This window comes from Ochotona curzoniae, unplaced genomic scaffold, assembly GCF_017591425.1.
Source record: "Ochotona curzoniae isolate NIBS_2020 unplaced genomic scaffold, NIBS_Ocur_1.0 contig_2861, whole genome shotgun sequence".
In the NCBI taxonomy this organism is placed as follows: domain Eukaryota; kingdom Metazoa; phylum Chordata; class Mammalia; order Lagomorpha; family Ochotonidae; genus Ochotona; species Ochotona curzoniae.
Genome location: NW_024465620.1, coordinates 2813094 through 2830939, shown reverse-complemented (window position 1 = coordinate 2830939; position 17846 = coordinate 2813094). Strand labels below are relative to the sequence as shown.

The 17846-nt window shown below is 61.4% G+C and overlaps 1 protein-coding gene across 3 annotated transcripts; it reads left to right on the top strand.

The window, feature by feature from the left end:
- Positions 1-2939: 2939 nt before the first annotated feature.
- Positions 2940-13851, top strand: NLRP12 (NLR family pyrin domain containing 12). Of its 3 annotated transcripts, none has more exons than XM_040978064.1 (10): positions 2940-3476; positions 4703-4771; positions 5046-6750; positions 7299-7469; positions 8157-8327; positions 9236-9406; positions 9921-10091; positions 10853-11023; positions 12470-12640; positions 13631-13851. In XM_040978064.1, the coding sequence occupies exons 1-10, from the start codon at positions 3197-3199 to the stop codon at positions 13716-13718; spliced, it is 3168 nt and encodes a 1055-aa protein (XP_040833998.1). In that variant the 5' UTR covers positions 2940-3196; the 3' UTR covers positions 13719-13851. The 3 variants fall into 3 exon arrangements, with proteins under 3 accessions (XP_040833998.1, XP_040833999.1, XP_040834000.1); XM_040978065.1 differs by having other exon boundaries at positions 3395-3476; positions 5080-6750; XM_040978066.1 differs by lacking the exon at positions 2940-3476 and adding an exon at positions 3812-4143 and having other exon boundaries at positions 4665-4771; positions 5080-6750.
- The last annotated feature ends 3995 nt before the right edge of the window (positions 13852-17846 follow it).

Here is a 17846-nt window from a genome sequence, read left to right as displayed (position 1 = left end):
GGAACGCTGTATCCTGCTTCGGGTCTCTCGGCGCCCTCTGCTGGGCTGGACAACGCTCTGCAGGCGGCCAGCCCTCCCCGCGCTCCCGGAGCCACGGCCTCTCAGCGGCTCAGAGAAAAGTGTGTTTTGGACCGTCAGTGCTCGCAGAAATGCCGATTAAAACAGCAAATGGGAGACACCTCGGGCTGCACATTTGACGCAATGTCACACAGCGTACTCCGCGTCTCCGCAGGGCTGTACAAGTCCTGGCTCGGCCGGCATCTCCAAGCTGCCCACCAGTGTGCACGCTGGGAGGTAAGCTTCGCGAGTGGGAGGCCTGGGCTGAGTCGTGGGCCAGCCCAGCCGCGCAGGGCATTTGCGGGATGCCTCTGTCTGTGGGGTGGGTCGCTGAGAGGCAGCGTGTAGCTCCTGGGATGGGCAGCTCACAGCTGCCCGACCTGCGGCCAGCCCCTGCCATGTCTGTCCTTCACACTGAGCCACTTTGAACCCACTGGGCATGAGACGTCCCTTCTCCACCAGCCACACCCCTGAGCCCCGCAACCCTTGCCTCACCATTCCCCTTGTCACCTAATGAAACATTGTGTAAAGATTTGGGGCCTGCACTATGGCCTAGCAGGTGAAGCCACAATCTTGGCAGCCCACATGTCGCTAGTTCGTGTCCCGGCTGCTCCACTTCCCATGCAGCTCCCTGCCTGTGGCCTGGGAAAGCAGCAGAGGACAGCCCAAAGCCTTGGGACCCTGCACCAGCGTGGGAGAGCTGGAGGAGGCTCCTGGCTCCACACTAGCCCAGGTCTGGTTATTGAGGCCATCTGTGGGGTGAATCAATGGGTAGGGGGCCTCTCTCTCTCTGAGTATCAAAATAAATCTTAAGGGGAAAAAAAGAAAAAAATGGGCGAGGAGTGGTCACACCGGAAACCGGAGGCAGGGCTGTTCCTGCGGGATGGCCTGGGATGACCCAGCGGTGGCGGTGCTGGTGTCGCTGGGAGTCCCGGGTCACTGCACTTGCTTGTGCCTGTCCAGGGAGACCCAGGGTCAGGGCCGAGCTGTCTGTGCTGGCTGGAGCCTGGCTGCTCTGCCCTGCTTGGATCCGGCTCCCTGCTAAGCGCCCCTGGGAAAGCAGCCAGCACGGCCCAGGTCCCTGGGCGCTGCCCCACCATGGCAAGCCTGGTGGAGTGCCGGGTTCCCTGCTCTGGCCTAGCCCAGCTCCACCTCTTGCAAGGATGTGGGGGAGTGAATCCGTGAATCGCCCCCCGCCCTCTGTAGAGGGACGCCAGTCAGGCCACTCTTGGGTCCCACTCCCGACTCAGGGTCCTGACAACGCAGACCTGGCAGGAAATTGCGAAGTCTCAGGCTACACAGATGGAAGATTATCAACAAGAGGGAGAGTTCCTGACCGCCCGGGGCCTGGGGGCCGAGGCAGGGGGGCGTGGGGGCTGTGCCAACCCAAGATGCTGGGGAGGGCACACCGCAGCCTGGCAGTGAGCTTCCTGGCAGGGCCTGCGGTCAGTGTGAGGACATTGCTCACCGCACAGGAACTTGCACAACCCCGGGCCAAGTGCCTCCTGGCAGGTTGAGGTGTTCTGCCCCAGGCAGTGACAGCAGTACCTGGGTGCAGCTGCAGCCTCAGGGCGCCTCTGTGCCCCACAGCCAGCTCCACTCTGGAACCAGAGGACAGGCCTGCCTGTGCTTGAATTTCCAAGCCAGACAGACCCGAGTTTAAGCATCAGTTCTATCATTAAAAAAAAAAAAAAAAAAAGAAGAAGTTGGAGGGCCCAGCATCGTAGCCTAGCGGCTAAAGTCCTCACCTTGCACACACCAGGATCCCATCTAGACACTGGTTCTAATCCCGGCAGCCCCGCTTCCCATCCAGCTCCCTGCTCGTGGCCTGGGAAAGCAGCAGAGGACGGCCCAAAGCCTTGGGACCCTGCACCCATGTGGGAGACATGGAAGAGGTTCCTGGCTCCCGGTTTCTGGCTTCGGATTGGCGCAGCTCCTGCCATTGCAGGCACTTGGAGAGTGAACCATTGGCTGGAAGATCTTCCTCTCTGTCTCTCCTCCTCTCTGTGTATCTGACTTTTCAATATAAGTAAATAAATTAAAAAATGTTTTAAAAGAAAATGTATTTGAAAGGCAGAGTTACAGAGACCTTCCTGGGGCCCGGCTGCTTCACTCTGCAAGTGGCCGGCACGGCCAGAGCTGGGCCAGTCCCAGCAAGGAGTTTCCTCCGGGCCTCCCACATGGGCGCAGGGACCCGACGCCTGGACCATCTGCTGCTGCTCTCCCAGGAACGTTAACCAGGAGCTGGCTCGGAAGTGGAGGAACCAGTGCGACTATGTGCCACCGCCAGCACTGCAGACAGAGGCTTAACACACGACACGCAGCACGCAGCGCTGGCCCCATGAGGTTGACCTAACACAGCCCTCCTGACCCCTGGAGAACTCCCCCGGGGGGCTGGGGAGGGCACAGGTGTGCTCGCTGGCAGGTATACAGCCACGTCATGCAGGGTTCAAAGCTGCTTCCCTCCCGGCCAGACCCTCGCCCAACAAAAGCTGCCCTGCTCACCGGCCTGCTGTGCCAGGAGCTGGGAGGACGTGCTGAGGCCCTGGGTGGGGTCAGAGGAGGCAAGGGGCTCCCTATGCCCCCAGCGAAGCCACCTGTCTCTCTCTTCCCCCACCTCCGTCACCGCCTCAGGACGGATAGGCATAAAACGGAATTGGTCATTTCCACGCGGCACTGTGGGTGTTCCTCGGACTGCAAACCCCACCTGCCACGCGCCAGCCCTCCCGCCTTCCTCGGCGGCCCCCGGGGTGGGCCAGGAGTTAATCACGCGCTGCCCCCCCGACCCCAGGATGAGCTTGTGAGCAGAGTCCCTGTGGGGGACACATGGCTGTGTAAGGGCTGAGGGAGGAGGCACAGCGGCTGCCTGGAGGAGGAGGCACAGCGGCTGCCTGGAGGAGGAGGCACAGCGGCTGCCTGGAGGAGGAGGCACAGCGGCTGCCTGGAGGAGGAGGTCGTGGGACTTCGGGGCAGGAATAAACAGGTGGTGGCCGAGTTCTTCCTCTTTCGCAACTTCTCCTGCTTCACAGTGGACGCCACGGGCAGGCCTGGCAGCCAAGCTCTTCCTGTTTCGTCCTTCCCACTGCGACCTCTGCCTGTGCGAGCCAGCGCTGGCCCCTGTCCCGTGCTGCCTGGGGCCATGCTTGCAGGGGACCTCAGCCTCCTGGCCACCTACCTGGAGGAGCTAGAAGCCATGGAGCTCAAGAAGTTCAAGTTGTACCTGGGGGTGGTGGCAGCCGAGCTGGGAGAGGACGGGGTCCCCTGGGGCCGGATGGAGGGGGCCGGGCCCCTGGAGTTGGCACAGCTCCTAGTGGCTCACTGCGGGCCCCAGGGCGCCTGGCAGCTGACCCTCAGCATCTTTCAGCGGATGCACAGGAAGGACCTGTGGGAAAGAGGACGCGCAGAGGACCTGGCCGGGGGTAAGGCCGCTGCGGCAGGGCAGGGATGGGTCAGACCCAGAAACCCCTAAGCCCCCCAGCCTGGGGTGCCGGCCTCATCCCCAGTCCTAAGGTGGTGTTGGTTTGTCTGTGAGTTGTCCATGGTTCCTCCCAGCAAACTCGGGGGGGGGGGGGCATGAGCCAGGCACCAGACCCTCCCACCAGGGCAAGCAAGGTCGCACTGCACACACCAGCTGGGCACCGTGTGGAGGTGGCATCGGGTCTCCCAGGGGAGGCCTTGGTTCCCAAGCCTGCCTCCCTCCCCGCAAAGCCTGCAGAGCCCAGTGGCAAGCCCCTACTGCCCACGAGCCCCTTCATAGGCTCAGGTCACCTGGGAGGGCAGCTCACAGAACCCCGTAAGCCTCCTACACTTATTGGCTTACAGAGAGAGCAGGGACCGTCACACCCTCTCCAGGGCCCCTTCAGGAAGTTTCTAGAAGCTCCCGGGAGCCCATCCTTGGGGGTTCCCAGGAGGACTCTGTCACCTGGGCCTGGTGGTTAAGGTGGTCCCCACAGTGTCTGGAGAAGGCCGGGGTTGGGAGGGACCCCTCCCAACTCCCTGCTAATGTAGCCCTGGGCAGGCTGTGAGGTCCTCTCGAGCGCTTGGGGTCCTGACGCCAAACGTGGGAGAAGGGGGTTGAGTTCCCAATCCCGGCTCCGGCCATTTAGGGTAAGCGGGTGGGGGGAACCGCTTTCTCGTTTCCAAGCCAATACACTTAACAACATTTTAAAAATTAAATGCAGGGACCTCAGAGACCAACTTAGCCCCCAGGCTGGGGTGATGGTGTGAAAGCCCACACGTGCCAATCTGTCTCTGTGGCAATTAGCGCCTTGCCACATCCGGGCTGAGGCATCGCAGGCTAACCCTTCACCCATATGGGATGCCGGCACTACTGCAGACAGAGGACTAGCCCGCTATGCTACCACGCCAGGCCCATTCTTTTTAAGTTAAACTTTCATTTATTTTTCATTTGTTAGAAAAGACAAACTTATAGAGAGAAAGAAGGACGGGTGGGGGAGGTCTTTCAGCTGCTGGCTCACCCCCCAAATGGCTGCAAGAGCCAAGGTTGAGCCAGATCGAAGCCAGGAGCCAGGAGCGTCCTCCAGGTCTCCCCGTGGGCAGCTCCACCCGCTGAACCCCGAGGCCTGCCCCGTCACCTGGGGTGCTGGTCAGATCCGCCCTAGCTGATCCTTAGTGTCTCTTTTAGATGGCTCACTCTCACTCAGACGCCAACCCGCATGCCTTCCCAAAGTGTCTCCCGATGCTGCAAAAACAGGTGAGCCCTGAGTCCGGAAGCCTGGGCTGCAAGTGGCCAGCGCGCAGTGCGGGGTGGGGCTCCCACGTGGGTGCAAGGGCCCACGCTCGCGGCCGTGCTCCGCCGCTCTCCCAGGGGCGTAAGCGGGGAGCTGGAGTGAAAATGGAGCCACCACCGGGACTCCAAGCAGTGCCCATAGGGGTATGCCGGTGCTGCAGGTCACCGGGGCCACTCTCGGCTGGCTTCAGCTCCACCGACTTTTCCACGCACTGCCCCCCGCCCTCCCACCCTCCAGAGCCCCAGAAAGCCTACCGCGATTATGTGCTCAGGAAATTCCGGCTGATGGAAGACCGCAACGCGCGCCTGGGTGAATGCGTCAACCTGAGCCACCGTTACACGCGGTTACTCCTGGTCCAGGAGCACGCCAGCCTCGTTGGGGCCCAGCAGAAGCTGCTGGACCGGGGCTGGGGCCAGGCGAGGACGGCCGCACAACAGGCCAGTCCCATCCGCGTGGAGATGCTTTTCGAGCCGGACGAGGAGCGACCGGAGCCCCCGCGCACCGTGGTGCTGCAAGGGGCGGCAGGCATGGGCAAGTCCATGTTGGCGCGCAAGGTGATGCTGGACTGGGCGGACGGCAGGCTCTTCCAGGGCCGGTTCGACTTCGTCTGCTACATCAACTGCAGGGACATGAACCAGGCGGGCCCCGAGCAGAGCGCGCTGGACCTGCTGGCCAGCTGCTGGCCAGAGCCCGGCGCGCGGGTGCGGGAGCTGGTGCGGCGCCCCGAGCGGCTGCTGCTGATCATCGACGGCTTCGACGAGCTCCAGCCGGCCTTCCACGAGGCCCGCGGCCCCTGGTGCTTCAGCTGGGAGGAGAGGTGGCCCACGGGGCTGCTGCTGGGCAGCCTGATCGGCAAGAAGCTGCTGCCCGAGCTGTCGCTGCTCATCACCACGCGGCCGTCGGCGCTGCTGAAGCTGCAGCGGCTGCTGGAGCACCCGCGGCATGTGGAGACCCTGGGCTTCTCCGAGGCCGAGAGGCAGGAGTACATCCACCGCTTCTTCCGGGACGCGGCGCAGGCGGGCCGCGTGTTCGCCTTCGTGCGGGACCACGAACCTCTCTTCACCCTGTGCTTCGTCCCCATGGTGTGCTGGGTGGTGTGCACCTGCCTCAAGCAGCAGCTGGACGACGGCGGCCTGCTCCGCCACACGTCCAGGACCACCACGGCGGTGTACACGCTCTACCTGCTGAGTCTGCTGCTGCCCGCCCCGCCGGGCACCCCGACCCCGCGACCCCCGCCCAACCCGCGGGGGCTGTGCGCCTTGGCGGCCGAGGGCGTCTGGAGCCAGCGCGTCCTGTTCCAGGAGCGAGACCTGCAGAGGCACGGGCTGGACGCGGCCGACGTGTCCGCCTTCCTCAGCACGCACGTCTTTCAGAAGGATCTAGGCTGTGAGAAATTCTACAGCTTCATCCACCTGAGCTTCCAGGAGTACTTCGCCGCCCTGCACTACGTCCTGGCCGGCGCAGAGGACGCGGCGGGCCCCGAGCAGGACGTGAGCCGGCTGCTGGCCGAGTACGCCTTCTCCGCCAGGAGCTGCCTGGCCCTCACCGCCCGCTTCCTGTTTGGGTTCTTGAACGAGGAGACGAGGAGCTGGCTGGAGCAGAGCCTGCGCTGCGCGGTCTCGCCGCGGATCAAGGACACCGTGCTGAGCTGGATGCAAAGCCGAGCGCGGAGCCTGGGGCCCGCCCTGCAGGAGGGCGCCCTGGAGGTCTGCAGCTGCCTGTACGAGGCCCAGGAGGAGGAGTTTGTGCAGCGAGCCCTGAGCCACTTCCAGATGGTCGTGGTCAGCGACATGGCCACCAACATGGAGCACGTGGCGGCCTCCTTCTGTGCCCAGAACTGCAGGAAGGCGGTGGTGCTGCACCTGCACGGGGCCGCCCGCCGCGCGGACGCCGAGGGCAGCGCGGCAAGGCCGGCAGGTGCCCAGGTGCCGCCGGCGCAGCGGTAAGTGCTGGAGGCTGGCTGTCCCGGGCCACACGTGCTGCGTTCCTCAGGGGATGGGGGCGCGGGTTGGCTGTTTCTGTGCCTTCCGCCGAGATGCTTGGCGATGCCCAGACACACCTACAGGGAAAGAATGACGTCGGTGATGCCCAGCGGGTACACGTCAGACATATGACCAAACACCCTACAACGCACTGTGAGGCTCCCGCCCCTCCTGTACCCCAGCCCGGAAATGGCCTGGTCCCCAAATCAGGAACACGCTGGTCAAGAACCCTGCTCTTCGACGCTACCCCCTAGGGTTAAACTGTCGTTGCAAGCAGCTGCTGCACCCGCTACGCCGCCACGCGGGCTCCACAAGCTGCATTTTCACAGTCCCTGCCCAGCAGAGATGGCTCTTGCCACACACATGCCCCTGGCTTCCCCCAGGCCTAGTGGATCCCAGCACTTGTAATTCCCATGAGGCCAGAGGGGTTTTCAGCACAGACCCCTCATCCCCAGCCCTTCCCATCCCGGCCCCTAACAGCAGCTGCCACCTGCACTTGTCCACACAGACCCGAGAGGAACCTCCTGCCGGACGCCTACGGGGACCAGCTGGCCGCAGCCCTCCGCTGCTGTCCGGACCTGGTTGAGCTGGCACTGCACCGCAGCGCCCTGGGCAGCCGGGGGCTGGCGCTGCTCTGCCAGGGCCTCAGACACCCCGACTGCAGGCTGCAGAACCTCAGGTGAGCACCCACCCCGGGTCCAGCGCACCCCGGGTCCAGCGCTGCCCCTCTGGTGGCCTCCCAGTTCTGGGGCTGTGCGTCCAAGGTCAAGGCCCACCTCCCTCCTGGCTCGCAGAAGGTCACACCCCCGCTTCCCAGCCCTGCTGGACCCAAGCCACCCAGAACCTGAGTTGAGCTCGATGGCCACACCCAATGTCGTGTCTCCCCACACGGCTCCCTGCTCCGACGGCGGGCTCACAGCAGCGGGGTCTCAGTGAATACCTGCCTGTGTGGGACATGACTGGGATCTATCAGGTGGGAATCATTTTAGCATATGTGCTGCCACAGCAGGTGGGAGTCAATTGAAACCCACACCACAGCCTCTCTCACTTTCTATATATATATAAGGGGGGGTCCCAGTGCGGTAGCCTAGAGGTTAAAGTTCTCACCTTGCATGTGCTGGGATCCCATATGAGCACCATATGGGGGGTGAATCATCAGACAGATCTTCCTCTCTGTCTCTCCTCCTGTCTGTATATCTCACTTTCCAACAAAGATAAATAAATCTTTAAGAATTACTCATTTGCGCCTGGCGTGGTGGCCTAGTAGCTGAAGTCCTCACCTTGAATGCGCTGGGATCCCATATGAGCACCGGCCCAGCTCTGCCCTGACCGCCTTGCCCCGTCCATGCCTTTTCTCCCCGCTCAGGCTGAAGAGGTGCTGCGTCCGCAGCTCTGCGTGCCGGGACCTCGCTGCGGCTCTCACCACCAACAAGCACCTCCTGCGTCTGGACCTCAGTGGCAACAACCTGGGGCTCCCCGGCCTGCAGCTGCTCTGTGAGGGGCTGCGGTATCCCGGATGCAGGCTGCAGATGCTCCGGTGAGTCCGCTCGCAGAGCAAGGCCCAGCTCAGCGCGTTGACCCCCAGATCTCCACCCCCGTCAGGAGCCCCCGCAGTCCTCTGCTGGGGGGTCCTTTGCAGGGGTCACCGACCGCCCTGCCCACTTCCACATGTTGACAAGTCCTTGCGGCCTCACCTGACGTTCCCTTGATTTTATTCGAGAGGCGGAAAAACAGAATCCGGGCTGACACCTGTGGCATAGCAGATGAAAGCCGCAAGCACCAGGATCCCACACAGGTGCCAGTTTGTATCCCAGCTGCTTCACTTCTCTGCCAGCTCCCTGCTTGTGACCTGGGAAAAGTGGCGGACGGCCTAAAGCCTGGGGACCCTGCGCCCATGTGGGAGACCCGGAGGAGGTTCCTGGCTTCAGCCAAACCCAGCTTAAGCCATGCGGCCGTTTCGAGAAGTGGAGCAGACGGGACATGAGCCGGTGCCCGTGTGGAGGGGGCAGATTAGCCAGCTGAGCTGTTGTGCCGGACTCTGAAATAAATTAAGTTTTAAAAATAAAGGAAGGTAGGAAGAAAAACAGTTAATTCCCTGAGAATTCCCACGTCGGTCAGGGCTGAAGCACAAGCCCGCTTCTCGTGTGGCTGGCAGGGCACTGGGCACTGCACTCAGAGCACCTGTCAACTCCCCAAGTGTGCGGGAACAGGACGCTGGCATCAGAAGTAGATTCGGGCCTTGAACCCGGGGAGTCTGACAGAACACAGGCTGCCAGGCAACGTGCTAGCCACCCGCCCGCGCCGTGTCACCTGAGGGTACCATATCCAAGGCTCCGGGCATCTGGGTGTGCTGGCACCCCTCCCCTGGTTACGGAGGGTTGGCCACGCACGGGGCAGCACAGGGTGAGCACAGCGGTCGCCTTGCTGACATCCTTCCTGCCCCAGGTTGAGGAAGTGTCTGCTGGACGCCGGCGCCTGTCAGGAGCTTGCCTCGGTGCTTGGCACCAGCCCACACCTGGCACAGCTGGACCTGACAGGAAATGCCCTGCAGGACGTGGGCGTGGCGTGGCTGTGCCAGGGGCTCAGGCTCTCAAGCTGCAGGCTGCGGACCCTGTGGTAAGTCACTCCCTCCCGGGGCCCCGACGGAGCAGAGCAGCACCTGCTGTCTGTGTGGCCTGGGGCTCGGCAGTGCTGCTTACGACGGCCATAAGGTGGCCAAGGGTGGAATATCCCCGCAAAACGCCCACAACAGAGAGAAGTGGGTCGGCCCGCCGCCAGGCGCTTCCTCCGGGTCTCCCGTGGGAGCCAAGCACTGGGGCCGTCCACTGCTGCTTCCCGGGCATGTTAGCACTGGGACTCACACTGTTGTCCGTGTGGGATGCCCTGGGAGTGCCATTTTTCATAAATAAACCTAGTGGACACGGCTGTGGCTTCCCCTGTAGCATCACCCTGACGCTCACAGCTGTCTCTTTGCGGGCACGCCATCCAGCTGTTTGTCATCTCGGGAAACACGTCTCCCACCAGGCCAGGCCTGTCCCCGTGCTCCTGCTAGGCTGTTAGGAAACCTCGGGGGTTGGCGGCCGAGGTACAGACGGCCTAGCATCACCCAGAGACCCTCCCGTGTGTCCAGGCTCAAGATCTGCCACCTGTCAGCCACTGCCTGCGGAGAGCTGGCCTCCACCCTCGGTGTGAACCGGAGCCTGACAGAGCTGGACCTCAGCCTCAACGACCTGGGGGACCCTGGGCTGCTGCTGTTGTGTGAGGGACTCAGGCACCCTGCCTGTCAGCTCCAGACGCTCCGGTGAGTCCAGCGCAAAGCCGTGCATGGGCCCAGCGCCCTAACATAGCACGAGGGGCTCGCAAAGCTTGGAGCACCAGGCCCTCTCCTGCCCTCTGGCTGTGTCAGCTCCCTTCCACAGACCCTCCAGCAGGAGGGGAAGGCAGGGCAGTGCTGTGGCATATGATTAAAAAAAAAGAATTTTTTTTTGTAATTGGAAAGGCAGATTTACAGAGAGGAGAGACAGAAAGATCTTCCATCCTCTGGTTCACTCCCCAAGTGGCCACAACGGCCAGAGCTGCGCTGATCCGAAGCCAGGAGCCTCCTCCAGGTCTCCCACGCGGGAGCAGCACCTGAAGCACTTGGGCCATCCTCTACTGTGTTCCAAGCGGGAGTTAGATTGGAGCATCTGGGAACATGAACTGGAACACATATGGGATGCTGGCACTTGCAAGCAGAGGATTAGCCCATTGAGTCACAGTGCCAGCCTGAAAAAAAAAAAAACTTTGATAGAAAAATGTTCCACACAGCCCAGGAAGCTATTGCACCAGACAGGAACCAAGGGCCATGTGCCCACCAAATACTCTGTGCTAGTCAAATGGCTTCTCTTGTTCTGTACCCTTCCCTGCGCCCCTGCCTGCCTCTGTCCTTCTCTCATCCCCTCACCCCGGAGCAGCAGCAGAGTCCACTGGCCCTGGTGCTCGGGCAAGGCCTGGCACCGCAGCCCGCCCAGCTGTCTGCAGAGAGCCCACGTGGCCTCAGCACCGGGCATCGTGTCATTGCAGGTTGGGCATCTGCCGGCTGGGCCCCGCCGCCTGCGAGGGCCTCTCGGACGTGCTGCGAGTCAACCTCCACCTACGTGAGCTCGACCTGAGTTTCAATGACCTGGGAGACCCTGGCGTGGGGCTGCTGGGCGAGGGGCTGTGCCACCCCACCTGCAGACTGCAGAAGCTGTGGTAAGTGCCCAGGGCCTGCGAGGCCCAGCTGCCCCTGCTTCGCAGGACGCCGGACGCCGGACGCAGCTGCCGGCCCGGCCCTGTGAGCTCGTGCTGGGCAGGAAGGCAGGTGCATGCTGCCTCGGGCTTCCTCCATGCTGTCACGTCATGGTCTCCTTCCCTTGGGCAGACTCGGAGCTCCGCAGGAACGGCCCACTCCTTTTGTTGGGCTCCTTCCACTCCGCGCTCTCGCTGGACAACCCCACTGCCCCACTGGGTCCCACTGGGATATGCATGTCCAGGTCTGGTGAGCAGCCTCCTGCAGCTCTCACGGGAGGAGTGTCAGGAAGCCCAGGGGCGCTTCCTGCACCTGAATTAACTTATATCTCATTCCAAAAGCTGCGGTCTGCTGCCCTGGGGACTCAGCATATCCTAAAAAAAAAAAAAAAAATTCTGGGGTCAACTACGTGGCATAGCGCATTAGAGTGCTACTTGCTGTGCTGGCATCCCACACAGCGTCTAGTTCGAGTCCTGGCTGTTCCACTTCTGATCCAGCTCCCTGCTAATACATCTTGGGAAGCATCAGAGGATGGTCCAAGTGCTTGGGTCCCTGCACCCACATGGGAGACCCAGAGAAGACACCTGGCTTTAGCTTGGTCCAAACCTGGCCAGAAGGGTCACGTGGGGGTCATTCCCAGCAGACGGAAGATCTCTCTGAGTCTGCCTTTTAAATAAAATTACAATTAAAATCCTGGAGCTGGCATTGTGGCACAGCAGGCCAACTCACCAGCTGCCGTGCTGGCATCCCATGAGCTTCCTGTCCCGCCTGGGAGGGCAGCTGCTGTACGCGGGTCCTGGCTTCTCACCTGAGAGCCTGCTGCAGCTCCTGACTCCTGGTTTGTTTGGCCCAGCCAGCCCTGGCTGCTGCAGCTACGGGGGAGTGAACCAGGGGCTCATTGCTCTCCTTCCTTACAACTGCATTTCAAATAAACACAGCTGGTTTTTTTTAACTATTGGGAAGTGAGATACACAGAGAGGAACATCTTCTGTCCGATGATTCACTCCCCAAATTGCCATAACGGTCAGGGCTGATAGAATCCGAAGCCAGGAGCCAGGAGCTTCTTCCAGGTCTCCCACGCGGGTACAGGGCCCCAAGGCTTTGTACCATTCTCGACTGCTTTCCCAAGTCACAGGCAGGGAGCTGGATGGGAAGCAGGGCTACTGGGATTAAAACCAGAGCCCATATGGGATCCCAGCGTGTGTAAAGCAAGGACTTTAGCCACTAGGCTACTGCACTGGGCCCATAGGCCGTCTTAAGTATCCACCATGCCAGCATGGCCTTGACCTCAGCTCACTCCACACCGCCAATGCTTTCTCCTCACCTGGACCCCGAAAACTTTACTTCTCCCGGCTCTCCTGGAAAGGAGTCACGCGGCTGCCGTTGCCCCCCACCCCTGTCACCAACAGGCTGGACAGCTGCGGCCTCACGGCCAAGGCCTGTGAGACCCTCTCCTCCGCCCTGGCCACCAACCAGACCCTGGCTGAACTCTACCTGACCAACAACGCCCTGGGAGACGCGGGGGTGCGGCTGCTGTGCAGCAGGCTGTGCCACCCCACCTGCAAACTCCGAGTCCTGTGGTGAGCAGGGTTCCCTGGCCACAGGCGCATGGCAGGGGCAGGCGTGGGGCACCGGGGAGGCAGGTATGGGGCAGACAGGCCTAGGAGCGCACAGCGCAGGGGCTCCCAGGGGCTCCGGGGAGGCAGGTGTGGGGTAGAGGGGCCTAGAGCACGGGGTGGGGGAGGCAAGCGCGGGGGCGGGAGGCCCAGGAGAACCAGGGGAGGGAGGCGCTGGCTCCTGGGCCTCGGGGAGGCTGGGTGGGGCCCCCCAGCCCAGGAGCACGAGGGAGGCAGGTGTCGGGAAGAGGGGCCTAGGAGCATGGCGGGGGGCAGGCACGGGGCAGGAGGCCCAGGAGCGAGGGGGGGGCGCAGGAAATGGGGCGTGGGCGATGCAGGCGGTGGGGCGCGGGCCGAGCAACTCGGGGACGCAGGCGTGGGCGATGCAGGCGGTGGGGCGCGGGCCGAGCAACTCGGGGACGCAGGCGTGGGGCGCGGGCAGAGGCGCACAGGAGACGCAGGCGTGGGGCGCGGGCCCAGGAACCGGACGCAGACGTGGGGCACGGGCCGAGGGGGACGCAGGCGGGAGGTGCAGGCTCCTGGGCCTTGGGAGGCAGGCGCGGGCCGAGGGGGACGCAGGCGGGAGGTGCAGGCTCCTGGGCCTTGGGAGGCAGGCGCGGGCCCTGGAAATAGCCCAGGGATTCACTTTTCTAGTGCGGTGACACGTTTCTATGGAGTCACAGGGAATGTGGGCGCCCCCCTCGCCTGCACCACCTTATGCGCTTAGCTCAGCCGCTTCCCTCATTTTTCAGGTCCAACAGGGTACAGGGTGGAATTCTGCCTCTTAGCAGCTCGGCACCCGAGGGTAAAAGGGGGGAGTTGCAGCGGGACTCTGTTTCCCAATGAGGTTGCAAGATAAGGAACATTTACCAGCGAGAAGGCATGCCACTAGGTTTATGAAAGGGATGGCGCAACCCCAGGCCACAATGCTGTCACTCCCTTGCTGTGCCACAGGCTCTTCGGAATGGACCTGAACAAGCTGACCCACAAGAGGCTGGCTGCACTTCGCACGAAAAAACCCTACCTAGATATCGGCTGCTGAGGGAGCAGGGAGAGGGGAACCTGCGTGGACATCAACGCCGGGTAACTCGTGTTGCCATAAACCTTGAACCCAGCAAGCCTCTCCTATCCAAGATATTAACTGCCCGGCTCCAAATAAAGATTATATGCCTTCCCATGCAGGGAACATTCCTACTTCATTGCACTTCACTTAAATTAGCAGGAACTAAACAGTGGGGAAGGGGGGGCAGCTTGCCCAGGGATGGCCACCGGAGTCGCGGACGGACAGCACTGAACTGGCCTGCCATGGCAGATAGGGACACCGCACCAAGTAGACCAGTCCACTCTGTACAGAGGCCACCACCCCTGATGACCCCGGCACCACCGCGCCAGGTGCCTGCTAGAGTGATAACCTATGATCTCCATGGGAATATGGCCTGAAGCCATAAACTGTGGGATAAGCCAATCCTTGCTAGGTCCCCCCTTCTTGCCTGCTGTGACGCCCAGGGTCCAGGCACCCACCAGATGGCACACCTGCGATGCGTTTGTTACAAAAAGACCTTTCGTTTGCTGGCTTACCAAAGGCTGGGGATCAGGGGCGCCCAAGTGCAACCATGCCATCTCCCCCCCAGGTACCACCTAAAACCTACTGCCGCCTTCTAAATGGAGACTGGGCAGAAGGCAGGCAGCAGGGGCCTCCCGCCACGGCGTCCCCCAAACACTGAACCACTGAATGTCAGGAGTCAGTCCAAATGCTTTACATTAACCTTTATTTAGGAAATTGCGCCCATCAGCCAAACCCAAAAATTCAATTCAGTAGTGAGTTCCCGAGGCGAACCCGGGCATTAGCACTGCACCCGAAGGCCCGCCAGACCCTTTCCGGGGGTTCCATGCAGCTGCCTCGCGGCCTGGAGGGCCACCCCATTCACTCGGCGCCATTCTCAGGGGTGACTCTCAACAGGGGAGCACTTTCCAGTCTATAACAAGAGAAGTGCCCTCCTGTTGAGGACCACACCTGAGCAGTGCGCCTCCAGTAGGCAGGGTGGCCAGCAAGAGCGACGGACTGCGGCTCCGCTCACCGGCTGCTCCACTTCCAAAAGCCGCGCACGTAAGACCCGGTTCCAGGGCAGACTGTACCGGACGAGGCGGCGAGGCCAGGAACTCGCTCCCACGCCACAGGGAAAGGCCACTTGCGGCACGCCTGCAAAGCCGTCGCCTTGGCCTGCCGGGGACACTCGAATGGGTAGCACTTTCCGCACGCACGACAGGAGAGCGCTACCCATTCGAGTGCCCCAAGCGGGACCACTGCAGCCAGAAGCCCGGACGGCCACGCCGCAGGACGGGAAGGTGTCCCCGGGTGCCTCCGGGCATCGCCACACGTCGTCTCACCGCGGGGAGCGAAGCGCATCCCACGCCGTCGGCGTCCTCCACCGGCGACACTCAAACCGTGGCGGCACTCTTCTGCACAGACCAAAAAGTGCCCCCAGAGTTTGAGTGCCGCAGGCTGGAGAGATGATGGGAAAAGTAGAAAAAGCTCACGCAGACTTCCATCCGCCAGCCTGAAAAACAAACAATGCGGCTTTGGTTACCTCGCCTGCAGGCAGGCCTCGTGGCGCAAGGAAGCGCGCGGACGAGCCACCCAGTGCAGCAGCGGAGGGAGACCGGCTGCTCGGCTTCCTACGCGGGGACACGCGCTTGCACCGGGGCGGTGGGCAGGAGGCTCAGCACGTGGGGACCCAGCGGCAGCTGGAGCAGCAGGGCCGGAATGGGTGGGCCACAAGTGGGCCAAGCGCACGAGCAGCGCAGACCTGGCACAGCTGTGCGCGCTAGGCCGGGGAAGCGGGGAGCCGCGGGTCGGGAGGGGAAAAGCGGGGAGAACTTACGGTCCAAGGCGTAGGAAAAGCAGCTCTGGCAAAGGAGAAAGAGCAACGCTCGCTCGGGCCTTATATAGGCCGGGGCGAAGGGCGCGTGTGCGCAGGGGGCTGGAAGAGGTTCGAGGCCCCGCCCCGCCCCGCCTGCACCTCCCCGCATTCCACAGAGTCCCTCCCGCCATCCCTCGAGTTAAGCATATCTGGTACTGATGGGATTGAAAGATTAAAATCAAAAAACGGTACTGCCTTATTGCTTACTAATGATACTTTTAAGGGAAGTACAGGTTTACGGAAAATGAGATTAAGGCGCGGGCTCATCTGGGCGCAGCCATCTTCATTCCTTTGTAGGGGGCCTGAAGAAATTTCACGAACTCCCCTGCGGACACGGGTAAAAAGAAAAAATTGAAACATTTGGCCCACCACCTTCCTCCCTCCCTGACCCTGCTGAGTCTAATCAGAGGCCCATGCGTGCATCCTGGTAAACTGCAAATTGAAAAGAAAAAAAAAATGTTTAAATCCGGGAAAAATGCAGCTTTAAAAAAATAGACTTATTTTAATTGGAAAGACAGAATTATAAAGACATAAAGCTCTTCCATCTGCTGGTTCACTCCCCAAGCAGCCACAGCGGCTGGAGCTGAGCCGATCCAAGCCGGGACTTCATCCGGGTCTCCCACATGGGTGCAGGGTCCCATGGCTTTGGGCCATCCTCCACCGCTTTCCCAGGCCACAGGGATGGGAAGAGAAGCAGCTGGGATTAGAGATGGCATCCAGATTTGCAAGGCAAGGACTTTAGGCACTAGGCTACCACACCAGGCCCTAGAAAAATGTATCTTATGTAAAGACTACACATGGACTTCAAATAATGTTTTTTCACTCAAATAAGCTTATGCTTTCTTTCCAGTTCCTGGGGCTGCATCCCACAGGAGTGCTGGCATCTCCACATGGGAGACCTGGAGGGCGTTCCAAGGCTCTTGGCGCTGGCCTGGGCAGGGGCCGGCCATGGCAGGAAGGTGCGGCTCCGTGTCGCCTGCCTTCCGCTGCCAAGCTTTCCATACAGACTTCCACGTGGGGAAGGTTGGCACTGGCTTAGAACAGCACTGGCTGCTGCCACCACCTGGGGGGCAAGCCAGCTAGTGGAAGACCCTGCACTCTCTCCCTCCTTCTCAGTTCTGCCAGTCAAGGAAACACAGTACATTTAAAAAAAAAAAAAGATTATTTGGTTGGAAAGGCGGATTTACAGAGAAAAGGAGAGACAAAGATCTTCAATCTACTGGTTAACTTGCGAAAAGTAGACAACAGGCCAGAGCTGAGCCCATCTGAATCCAGGAGCCTCTTCCTGGTCTCCCACGCGGGTGCAGGGTCCCAAGGCTCTGGGCCGTCCTCGACTGCTTTCCCAGGCTGTAAACAGAGAGCTGGATCGGGCCTGGAACAGCCAGGCACCTCTGTGGGATCCTGGTACATTAGCCACAATAAAGTTTTTTAATGCATTACTTTTGATGAGAGGAAATGAGTATTTTGTGCACATGACACATGGTGATTTAGTTCTGAGGCAACAACACAGAAGCCGGGTTCCATTCTGCACCCCCAGACGCTTTCCAGGTCCCCTCCCTGCAGTGCTCCTCAGCTATGGCACCCCCAGACGGTCCAGGGATCCCAGTGTTTGACCTTCCGCACAAAGGGATGTGATCCAGTGAGATTAAGAGATGAGATTGGCCCCAGGAAGCGCCCAGCAGGGAGCGGGAATTCAGTCTCCTGGGCCCAGCTTCCACTTTCTCCTGCTAAAAGCATCCCCGCCCGGGCACTCCAGGTGTGCTGACCCCCGCCACCCCTCCCCCACTTCACCGTCCTAGCATCCCCTGGCCCTCCATCCTGGGACCCAGAGACACCCCTTCCTAACTCCTCTCAGCCTTGCAGCTCTCCAGGGGTAGGTGTGGGGAGTGGTCCCCAACTGCCCAGCCCTTTGCCTCAAGCAGCCTGCTCCAGCAGGTGGAGTACAGTGCCCCAGCTCGCCACCTTCTACCCGGGATAGGGAGCCCAAGGCCGGAAAGCCTCTTGGTGGAATGCCAGGTTCGCCACATCCATTTGTTCTGGACGTGTATATCTTTTGGGGGTACAAACACTACAGGCCAGAGGGGGTTCAGAGATAGAGGTTGCACCCAGCGGGGACGGCGGCGGCCTGGACGCCTGCTCTGGACAGTCCTGAGATGGAGGACGAGGGCTCCAGGCCTGCGTTTCCAGCGGACGGGGGTTTTGTCAGAGATGCACCAGGCAGTATAAGAGCTTATATGGGTTCCCCCCTC

Bases quoted from the DNA above. Each gene is read 5' to 3' on its own strand.
- NLRP12 (XM_040978064.1), top strand. From the start codon at position 3,197: ATGCTTGCAGGGGACCTCAGCCTCCTGGCCACCTACCTGGAGGAGCTA. The intron at 11,024-12,469 runs GTAAGTGCCCAG...TGTCACCAACAG, and splicing joins TGCAGACTGCAGAAGCTGTG to GCTGGACAGCTGCGGCCTCA. The intron at 12,641-13,630 runs GTGAGCAGGGTT...GCTGTGCCACAG, and splicing joins TGCAAACTCCGAGTCCTGTG to GCTCTTCGGAATGGACCTGA.